This window comes from Myxine glutinosa, chromosome 1, assembly GCF_964187855.1.
Source record: "Myxine glutinosa chromosome 1, kmMyxGlut1.1, whole genome shotgun sequence".
Lineage (NCBI taxonomy): Eukaryota > Metazoa > Chordata > Myxini > Myxiniformes > Myxinidae > Myxine > Myxine glutinosa.
Window position 1 is genome coordinate 328,979,778 of NC_136261.1, and position 12,038 is coordinate 328,991,815.

Genomic DNA, 12,038 nt, shown 5'->3' on the forward strand with positions numbered 1-12,038 from the left:
TATGGCGGCGTTGAGCGAGCGCTAAGGCAGCTGCTGCTAACAAAGGCGCGTAACAAATTGGGAGAGCCATAAGGCAGACTGGAGGGTGCGTAATGGCGTCGCTTGGAGAGGGAGGCTTGCAAAATGAACAGAATGGGCCTACTTCTTATTTGATTGACACAACGCAGATTCAACTATTGGAAACACGGCCTTACCTATACACATACTAATGAAATAACTGAAGTCCTATGGTGGCCTACGTGTTGCTTGTGGCCTAACTATGGGGTGCAACCTTTAACCCTTTAATAATGTCATATTTACAAGAATGATGTCATATTTACAAGTGTGGGTTCTCAAAACCGCAACAATACATATATATTTTATGGGTACATGTACACGTGTCAAAACTGCAAATGCCAACACGTGACATTGGTTATCCCTGCACAGAGAGCAGGATCACCCAGGAATCCTTCTTTGTTAACTTGAGATCGGATTTCAATGAAACCACTCAGGAAGTCAACATAACCACGTATCCCTCTCCCGACAAAGATGTTTTAACCACCACGTTGAATCCAAATCTCCACGAATCTCCACGTATCCAAATCATACTCATGAAAACAAAAACAAAATTCTTCCTCCTTCATCTTCTTCACAAATAACCAGCAGCCTCATTCAATCCCGTTTCTCATATCGATTATATTCAGCAAACGCTTGCTATATTCAATAGTTTTTCTTTCAACATTTGCATTTTAATATCTCCCTATCAAACACCATTTACGAATGTACACCGTTTATTAAAGGATCACAAAGTAGGTCGCTCTACAGTCTACTTGCAACACACAAAAAAATTGGTGTTTTTTTTTCTTCACCATACAGAACCACACTCTTCGACGTCACCTGATATACCTCCACCCACATTATTACATCATTATAATACTTGTACCAAGTTTGATTTAAATCCATACAGCTGTTCCTCAAGTTATCACATTTGTACCTGACATGACCTCTGGCCTTTGACCCCAAATTTAATCAGTTCATGTTTACATCATTATAATACTTGTACCAAGTTTTAATTTAAATCCCTTCAGTTGTTCACAAGTTACCACATTTTTACCTGACATGACCTCTGACCTCGGGACCCCAAAATCTAATCAGTTAATCTTTACATCATTATACAAATCTGTACCAAGTTTGAATTAGATCACTTCAGCCATTCTCAAGTTATAGCGGTAACGAAAACCTATCAGGACGGACAACCTGAAAACATATTGCCTCCGGCGACTTCGTCAGCGAGGCATAAAAATAAATGTTTGTATTACGATTGGTGTAAATCATGACAACACAGCAACTCACATCGTCATTATCCTCAGTTAAAACAAGCCTGTCGCTATAGCGACTGTGATGAGGTTTTGAATTGCACAGCGGGAGTTGGTAATTACGTGGTGGTGAGATGTTTTTAATAATGTGGCGTGTACGTGGTGGTGAGATGTTTTGAATAATGTGGCGTGTACGTGGTGGTGAGATGTTTTGAATAATGTGGCGTGTACGTGGTGGTGAGGTATTTTTTAAATAATGTGGCGTGTACGTGGTGGTGAGATGTTTTCAATAATGTGGCGTGTACGTGGTGGTGAGATGTTTTCAATAATGTGGCGTGTACGTGGTGGTGAGATGTTTTCAATAATGTGGCGTGTACGTGGTGGTGAGATGTTTTTAATAATGTGGCGTGTACGTGGTGGAGAGATGTTTTCAATAATGTGGCGTGTACGTGGTGGTGAGGTATTTTGAATAATGTGGCGTGTACGTGGTGGAGAGATGTTTTCAATAATGTGGCGTGTACGTGGTGGTGAGATGTTTTGAATAATGTGGCGTGTACGTGGTGGTGAGATGTTTTGAATAATGTGGCGTGTACGTGGTGGTGAGATGTTTTCAATAATGTGGCGTGTACGTGGTGGTGAGATGTTTTTAATAATGTGGCGTGTACGTGGTGGTGAGGTATTTTTTAATAATGTGACGAGTACGTGGTGGTGAGATGTTTTGAATAATGTGATGTTTGCGGCTGGTGATGAGATGTTTTTAATAATGTGGCGAGTACGTGGTGGTGAGATGTTTTGAATAATGTGATGTTTGCGGCTGGTGATGAGATGTTTTTAATAATGTGGCGAGTACGTGGTGGTGAGATGTTTTGAATAATGTGATGTTTGCGGCTGGTGATGAGATGTTTTGAATAATGTGGCGTGTACGTGGTGGTGAGGTATTTTTTAAATAATGTGGCGTGTACGTGGTGGTGAGATGTTTTCAATAATGTGGCGTGTACGTGGTGGTGAGATGTTTTCAATAATGTGGCGTGTACGTGGTGGAGAGATGTTTTGAATAATGTGGCGTGTACGTGGTGGTGAGATGTTTTCAATAATGTGGCATCTACGTGGTGGTGAGATGTTTTGAATAATGTGGCATGTACGTGGTGGTGAGGTATTTTAAAAAAAATAATGTGGCGTGTACGCTGTACGTGGTGGTGAGATGTTTTGAATAATGTGGCGTGTACGTGGTGGTGAGGAATTTTTTAAAAATAATGTGGCATGTACGTGGTGGTGAGATGTTTTGAATAATGTGGCGTGTACGTGGTGGTGAGATGTTTTTAATAATGTGGCGTGTACGTGGTGGTGAGATGTTTTTAATAATGTGGCGTGTACGTGGTGGTGAGGTATTTTTTAATAATGTGGCGAGTACGTGGTGGTGAGATGTTTTGAATAATGTGATGTTTGCGGCTGGTGATGAGATGTTTTTAATAATGTGGCGAGTACGTGGTGGTGAGATGTTTTGAATAATGTGATGTTTGCGGCTGGTGATGAGATGTTTTTAATAATGTGGCGTGTACGTGGTGGTGAGATATTTTTTAATAATGTGGCGTGTACGTGGTGATGAGGTGTTTTGAATTACGTGTCATGTACGTGGTGGTGAGGTGTTTTGAATTACGTGTCGTGTACGTGGTGATGAGGTGTTTTGAATTACGTGTCGTGTACGTGGTGATGAGGTGTTTTGAATTACGTGTCATGTACGTGGTGGTGAGGTGTTTTGAATTACGTGTCGTGTACGTGGTGATGAGGTGTTTTGAATTACGTGTCATGTACGTGGTGATGAGGTGTTTTGAATTACGTGTCATGTACGTGGTGATGAGGTGTTTTGAATTACTGTGGTGGCGAGATCAAGTATTTAATATACGGTTTAATATACAGTATATCTGTGCAGTGTTTGTCACATCACTGAACTACTCGCTCAAACTTTTGTGAAATCGTCCCAAACTTCCAGTCTGCACCTACTCCTCCAGTGTGCATGTGCTAAATGGTTCCTTTTTTAATTTTTTTTAAAATGTATTCAACTTAAATGTTTGTATTATGATTGGTGTAAATCATGAGAACACAGCAACTCATGAAGTCATTATCCTCAGTTAAAACAAGCCCTTTCCTCTGTGGCGACGCAAAGTGAGGCGAGCACAACGAGCCGATTCACACTTGTGTATGTATGTAGGCAACAATCTCTCTCTGTTTGTATGTGTTCTCTGCATGACCACATTTTTAAAGTTACAAACTCCAAACTCGGGGTACAAATTCAACTTTGTGTGTGTGGGGGTTGGGGTTGGGGGTGGGGGGCGTACATACTCTTTGTAAGTGTGTAGTGCCACCTGCCAGTGGTGGCAGAGGTTATTACAATTTCTTCTTTTTACCTGGGCAATGCTGAGTTTAAGGCACTCTTTGCACGGGTAAGTTTCCCTCCTTCCCTTCTACCCCCTCCCAAACAGAGGGGCTTGTCAAAGGATGGCCTAATCATAATCATCATCAATGTCTCATAGTTCTAACAGCGTTGCTACTGCCAAAGCAGTATCGCAAGGGTTGTGTTAGGTGGTTTGCCATTGCCTATCCAACGGTCAGTCAGGACAGGAATGTGAAATGTTTTCAGGGTGGCGACTCTTCGCGAAAGTCAGTGAGTGAACTTTAACCTCCACCCACGACCAGTGTTGGCAGATGGGTCCTCCTGCTTAACGTCCCTCCGATGAACAGCGCACACATTGTTGCCTCACCCTATATGTGAAACACCAGGATGGTAGTTTATAGCTGGGTCAAGATTCGAACCAGAAAAGCTACCCAACCAGCCCTAACTAAATATGTGTACGAACAGTTGAAAATGCAAAGCGTCTCACCAGCAACATTGGCCATTATTACCACATTATTATTTAAAGGATTATCAGAGATCATCTCATGATACATAAATGGTAGAATGTTGGCAATAATTCCACAGCATATCTTGATGAGACAAACTTCAAAGGTGATGGATTTACAAAGTTGGGGCAGAAAACATTCTTGGAGGCAAAGTCGGCTGAAGTTAACGGAGTATAATTATTAATAATGGGGGTATTCCCTATGCAGTACTTCAAAAGAACTGGATGTGGCCGCTGCCTTCAACATGACAAATGCAACATCGTAAACTCAGCAATTTGAGCCATAATGTTTCAGGTCTACCTGTCTGAGTTGATGTGCATGTTAAATAGTGTACATTGGCATATTATGTTACATTGTTCAACTTTATTATCAAGCATCAGTGGCATCACAGCGAGCACAGCAGTAAAAAGAACCTCATGCACAACTCATTGATTGGCGCCATCTAAAAATCATTTCATTAAACTCCGACAAGAGAGCCTCTGCCAGGCAAAAGTCTTGACAAAGCTTCAACCCTCCACCTGCCACCCCTCCTTTCCAAGACTTCCATTCCAGCTCAGCAATTCCTTCACTTGTTAGAACGAACGAGGCTGCTAAAGATGCTTTCCTCTCTCGCGAGAAGTTCAGATGGAGAGCCGTACTCCACGACCTCACCCTGGCTGAGCACCAGAACCTTGTCAGCTTCCAGGATGTTAGAGACGCGGTGCTGCGGGAAAGGGAGAGTGGGCAGCATGGTCTGCGAGTCAGAAAGACTTCGGGGTTTTGAGCAGGATTTCATGTGTAGCGTATAAAACAGGATTTTTGTGGCTGGTGAAAGATTAGGTGACAAAGGGTGAGGATGTGGTGCAATGATGTTTCAGAGTTTTAATTGTCACAAGAAACATAATTGTTTGAGTTCACAGATATTTGAAGAGAAACAAACAATGTTGTCTTTGACCTTATCCATGAAACTTTCATCATTGCATAATTCCTCTCAAATTTGCAGACAGGGACCATATATACATATGCACGCACACATATATACAGGTAGTGGACAAAAAATGGAAACACCTGGGTAAATGAGGGACACCCAAGCAACAGCTTCCATGCAGGTGTGGCCTGTGTGGTGATTATGCAAATAACATCCCAGCATGCTTAGGGTCAGGTATAAAAATGCTGCACAGGCCTGTTTGCCTATAATTATGGCTAGCATGGCTACAAGAGGGGACCCCCAATGCCCACATCCACAGAACAAGTGTGGTCGCCCAATGGTTTGATGAGCTTGACACTGATGTTATCCATATGCCATGGCCTTCTCAGTCACCAAATCTGAACTTAATCGAGCATTTATAGCATATACTGGAATAATGCCTGAGACAGCGTTTTCAATCTCCATCAAACAGGGTGCCCGCATCCATCCTGCAGAATTCCAGACCCTGGTGGACTCTATGCCATGGTGCATGCACGCCGTACTGACTGCAAGTGGTGGCCCATCGCCCTATTGAGTAACTTTATATTGGTGTTTCCATTTTTTTGTCCATTACCTGTCCATATGCACATTACACGCATGTGGAAATGTGGAAAGACATTCATGGGCCCAACTCAGCAAGTGAGCACTCTGGAATGCAGACAATAGTCTTACTTACAGCGATGGTCACAACAGTGTGGCTTGCAAAGGCCGTCATTACAACCTTCTGCAGAATCTTCTCCTGAAATTTCAATAAAGAGAGGGAGAGGAGATGGGGGAATGAGTGGGAGAGTTAAGTCCTAGTGTCAACATTCTTCGGTATATTTCGTGTCTTAATGGAGTAAAGTGATTGTTTTCCATTACAAAAAGTTTTCTTGTTGGGTGTTTCCTTATGAGCAGTCTTACATATGGGACAGCCTGGGCAATTGCCCAGGAAGCCGTGCTAGGGGGGCCCCAATGGCCAGTGGGGGTAATATACTATATGACCCACTGAATAATCCATCAATTACATCACCCATTGCATATAATGAAAAATTGGATGGGGTTTTCATCTAAGCTGTATTTCAATTTTCTCTGACAGCAAAAAATTCCATCAACAACTAGTTAATGTCTAATTTCCCTTCACAAATGAGCTTGGTAGGTTGGATATTTTTAATGACACCCACTTGATCACATATCGACATTCGAGCCAGCGCTATCTGTCTGTTGTAATAAAAAAAATAAAAATGATGCACACGTCATCAATTGAGCTGATGAATATATATGTATATTGAATATACGTATACTGAATGTATATGTATATACGAATGTTTATGTATATATATCTGAGGGTTATTAACCTTAGAATATATATACAGTATATATATATATATATATATGTGTGTGTGTGTGTGTGTGTGTATCAGTGTCTCATATACAGTGCCTTCAGAAAGTATTAACACCCCTTAAAGTTTTTTACATTTTGTTGTGTTACAGCCTGAATATTAATGGATTAAATCGAGATATTTTGTCACTGATCTACACATAATACCCCATAATGTCAAAGTGGAATTTGTTTTTTTTAGAAATTTTTACAAAATAAGTAAAACTGAAATACAGAAATATCTAGTTTAAATAAGTATTCAACCCCCTGAATCAAAAAAATGATAGAAGCTCCTGTGGCAGTGATGACAGCTTCGAGTCTTCTTGGGTATGTCTGTATCAGCTTTGCACATCTGGATTTTGAGAGTTTCTACGATTCTTCCTTGCAGATTTGCTCAAGCCCTGTCTTGTTGGATGGGGAGTGTCAGTAAACAGCAATATTCAAGTCTTTCTACAGATTCTCAATGGGATTCAAGTCTGGGCTTTGGCTGGGCCACTCAAGGACTTTCACATTCTTGTTTGGAAGCCATTCCAGTGTTGCTTTGGATGTATGATTGGGGTCATTGTCCTGTTGGAACGTAAATCTTTGCCACAGTTGAAAGTCTTTTGCCCTGTGAAGCAGGTTCTCCCAAAAAAATTTGCCTGTATTTGGCTGCATTCATTGTTCCCTCTATCCTTACAAGTCTCGAAGTCCCTGCCACTGAAAAGCATCCCCATAGCATGATGCTGCCACCACCATGATTCACAGTAGGGATAGTGTTAGATGGGTGATGATCTGTGCTCAGTTTACCCCAGTTATAGCACTTTGCATTCAGGCCAAAAAGTAGAATTTTCATCTCATCAGACCACATTATCTTTTCCTCATGCTCAGAGTCTTTCACATGCCTTTTCACAAACTCCAGGTGTGCTGTTATGTGCCTTTTTCTCAGGAGTGGCTTATTTCTGGCCATTCTCCCATAAAGCCTCGATTTGTGACGTACTGCAGAGACTGTTGTCCTTCCGGCAGGTTCTCCCATCTCAGCCAAGGAACTCCATAGTTCTGTCAGAGTGGTCATTTGGCTCTTGGTCACCTCCCTGACCAAGGTCCTTCTTTCCTGGTTGCTCAGTTTGGTCGGACAGCCAGTTCTAGACAGAGTCTGGGTAGTTCCATATTATTTCCCTTTCCTAATGATGGCGCTCACTGTGCTTTTGGGAACTTTCAACACTAGAAATTGTTTCATACCCTTCCCCAGATCTATGCATCCTCACAATTCTATTTCAGAGTTCTATGGACAGTTCCTTGGACTTCATGGTTGAGTTTCTGCTCTGACATGCACTGTCAACTGTGTCAACTGAATTGGCAAGGCGTGGTAAATAGTTCGCCTCCTCTATGTGAAAGACACCATCCATCAACGACCAGTGAGTGTTGGCAGACGGATCCTCTACCTTAACGTATATCTGATGGACAGCGCACACATTGATGCATCACCCTGCATGTGAAACACCAGGATGGCAAGTTTATGGATGGGTTAACATTCATAACCAAGCTAGACAGCTCAAAGACAAGTGCACATTCCTCCAAACCTTCTTGTCAGCCCCATACAGCATTCAACCATCAATGGAGAGAAAAAATAAATCAAGTGAATAAATGAATATTCCTTACCTACTTGGTCAATGGGCTGGCAGGATGGCCTTAAGGTATGCACACTCGCCTCAAAGCTGTCTAGCCTGGGTTTGAATCTTGTCCCAGCTATAAACTGCCATTCCAGCATTTCACAGGAAGGGAGATTCATCAATATGTGTGCCATCCGTCAGATGGGCGTTAAACAGAGCGGCATTAGTTAGTGGACATTAAAGATCCCACAGTGTTCTTCATGAATAGTAGGTGAGCTATCGCAGGCACCATTAACAAATTTGAAATTCTTGCCCTAACTACTCCTGGGAAGGCAATGGCAAACCACCCCAGTATAACACTTGCCAAGAAACTGCTTTGGCAGCACTGACACTCTGTAACAGAGTACGCGATGCATCAGAATCAGAACTGGGTCATTGGCTTGATTGGTAGAGGAGGTCCAGTGGATAATTATCAATCTGGCATTAAATCAAGACTGTCTCGGATTACGACTGGAATACAGCACCTTAAATGTATTTCTTGCTTCCATGCCACACAGTACCTTCACCATCCAGCCATTGTTTGCCATTCCATCAACCTGGCTTGACTAAATCTGGAAGGCTGCAGGCGTCAATGCACTTACAACATGTCATTTCTTAATAGCATGGGCAGCTTTTCGCTCTCCCTGTGGTGGTTCTGGTATTTGTTTCATAAAGAAAAGTTCATGACATTTCTCAACAATGTTTAAAATACAAACAGACCAGGCATTGCATTGCAGTGGAAATGTGTAAGTTGCTTTGAGTTTTACTGGTATTCAACATGGTGGAATGTCACCGAGTATTTACCACGTGTCAAGGTTTTGCAAGATAGTGAAGATGTATGCACACACGCCTCTGAGCTGTCTAACCTGGGGATCGCATCTCGGCCCAGCTCTAAACTGTCACCATAGTGATATATCAATGTGTGCATTGTCCTTCAGAAGAACATTAAGCTGCTTGACCTATCTGCCGGAAATGGTCGTTGGTGGATGTTAAAGATCCCAAGGTATCTTTCACGAAGACTCGGTGAGTTATTGTGACCCCCTGAGCAAATAACAGTCAAACATCGACACTCAGTCAAACGTCAGGACTGACCAGCCAGTTTATGAAACATCTGGACCAAACACCTGGTGCTGATTTAACGGTTAAGGTGGCTGGCTTGAGATCTTAGGGTTCTGAGTTTGAGCTTCTGTCCTGTCGTTGAATTACCACCAGGTAGGTTGACTCAGCCTGTCATCTTTCTGAGATCGGCAAAATGAGTACCTGCTGACTGGTCATGGGAGGCATTGCATCAGCGGCACAGGCAAACCCCCAGGAAAATGATGTAGCCAAGCAACCACAGGCTGCATACGAACCGCCAAAACCATGTGGGGCAAAAACTTTCCATTGCCAACCACTACAATAAGGTATAAATATTTGGGTTATACTGTCAAAAATAATTTTCTTAGTAAGAAATTATTTTCTTAAAATAAGAACAGTTTTCTTGAAACAAGCAAATTTTTTTGACGTTCTCCTTTTACCTTTATGGGGCGAGGTCGGATGGCACCAAGCTCCTGCCCTGCCTTGACCACGATACTCCTCCACTCCCATCTGTTCTCAGCTAATTAGCTCCACTCTCCAACCACCCCCTCCTTTCTGATATCCCTCTTCACTGAATGCTCCCATTTCAACCGTAGTATACCTCTTTTCCTCTGACCATGTCCCGTCAACCTACCCACTCTCTTTGCCATTCTCTTTCACCCATCAGCACCAAATGTCCAGCCCGTCTCAGCTGGCATTTCATCAATCTCCCCGTCAAGCTCATCTGCACAACAATCTCCTCTCTCAGTTCCTCCATTCTCCTTCAATATACCCTCTCACTCCCGCAATCCTCTTGATCCAGTTGCTCTCACAAACCTGCAGCCCCTGCTGGTGTCTCTCTATCAGTGCCACCATCTCCAGACTGTAAAGGTAGGCCGGCATAATGCACGACATCAGAACCTTTCCTTTCAATCTCCTTGAAATCTTTCTCTCAGCCCCCCCTGTTGCCTATACCCTCCATCCTCCTCCACACATTCGCACCCACCTGAATCCTCCTCCGTCTCTGATTTACCATCCCCGGTCACTGTTCTACCCAGATACTCAAACCTATTTCCTTGTTTTATCTCCTTCCCCTCTAACCTGATATTCATTTGTTTTCTCTGCTGCCCAACCCACATCACCTCCGTCTTCTCCATGCTCATTTTCAGCCCATGTTTCTCAAATGCCTCCTTCCACTCACTACTCCAGTACTTCCTTCTCTCCTGTATACTCTCCACCACAACAAACAGATCGTCTGCATACAATATCTTCCCCAGAATGCATTTCCCATTTACCTTCCTGCTTACCAGCTCCATCACCATGATAAACTGGAGTGGGCTGAGAGCTCTTCCCTGCCTCAACCCGATGTTCACATCGAACTCCTCCGACATCCCAGGACCAACCAAGATTCTTCCCTTCGTCCCCTTGTACATCCCTTCTGCCTCTGGCACTCCCATCCATCTCAATGTCGCCATCATCATCTCTCTCGGGACAGTGTCATAGGCCTTCTCCAGATTCACAAACCGTAATGCCATTTCACCTTGCACCTCCAACCTCTTCTCCACCAGCTGTCTCAGAGCGAACATCCCACCTGTCATTCCCCTCCCTACCCTTTATAAACCACTGCTGCTCTTCTCCCGTATCCTTCCCTACAATCTTCTTTATACTCCCACCCCGAACCTTCTCCAGCACCTTCATGACATGACTGAGTGTAATGCCCCTGTACTTCCCCAAATCTTGAACACCCCCATTTCACTTCCAAATAGGCACAATTAACCCTGTCCTTCACTCCTCTGGAATTGACCCATCTCTCATAGATAAAATAAACCATGAGAAAAAAATTCTTGCACCTCAAAACATTTTTCTCATGATTTTCTTGTTTCATGAGCAGTATGCATGTTTTCGCTTGATATACGTAACCAGAGTCATTTTTTATTTTTGGGAGGTATCAAGGCATCGGTCTGTTGCCTATACACAGCCCGAATAAAGGGATGTCTCAGACCAACGTGTGCATGCTTGGAACAAGATCGCCCGTAGGGTGAATACTCTGCTATGGTATTAATGATCATAACGATAACAATATGACATCCCTGGCAGCTCCCGTAGGGACCGGATGCTTTTATAGTGCTGTAAAGCGGGGTGAAATGAAACACTTTTTGAAGTTTTTTGTAATTTTGAACAACTTAAACGAAATATATCTGTGGTATTACTGGCTTTAAATCACATCCAGGGTGTGACCTTTCCAACATCCCAATTTGGTAATCATCAGATTTGGGGTTGATGGTTATTTTTTTGTTATTCAGGCGTTCAAAGTCACCTCATGCTTGTGCTGTGTTTGAACACCTACTGATTCACCAGGTTTGAACACCTACCAAGTTATGATATTCAATGTCCTAACTTAATTGGGGGATTTTTGAACTGTTTAAGAGTTTTAAAAAAAACAAAAAAAACAGGCACCCTACTACAACATACACCACATGACGAAAAGTATGCGGACACCCATTCTAATTAGTGGATTTGGCTGTTTCAGCCACGCCCATTGCTGACAGGTATATATAATCAAGCACACAGCCATGCAACCTCCATAGACAAACATTGGCAGTAGAATGGGCCATACTGAAGAGCTCAGTGACTTTCAATGTGGCACCGTCATAGGATGCCACCATTCCAATAAGACAGTTCGTCAAATTTCTGCCCCGGTCAACTGTAAGTGCTGTTATTGTGACGTGGAAACGTCTAGGAACAACAACAGCTCAGCCGTGAAGTGGTAGGCCACACTAGCTCACACAATGGGACCGCTGAGTACTGAAGCTGGTAAAAATCGTCTGTCCTCGGTGCAACACTCACTACCG

At 43.0% G+C, this 12,038-nt stretch overlaps 1 protein-coding gene across 2 annotated transcripts in view; it reads right to left on the reverse strand.

Moving 5' to 3' along the window:
* Positions 1–4,047: 4,047 nt before the first annotated feature.
* LOC137411924 (ATP-binding cassette sub-family C member 8-like) overlaps positions 4,048–12,038 on the reverse strand; it is a 242,092-nt gene continuing 234,101 nt past the window's right edge. For both annotated transcript variants that reach the window (XM_068097203.2, XM_068097207.2), the window contains exons 37-38: positions 5,816–5,878; positions 4,048–4,896 (exon numbers count right to left, since the gene is read on the reverse strand). In XM_068097203.2, coding sequence (XP_067953304.2) covers positions 4,759–4,896; positions 5,816–5,878 — 201 coding nt within the window. In that variant the 3' untranslated portion in view covers positions 4,048–4,758. The remainder of the gene's footprint in view (positions 4,897–5,815; positions 5,879–12,038) is intronic.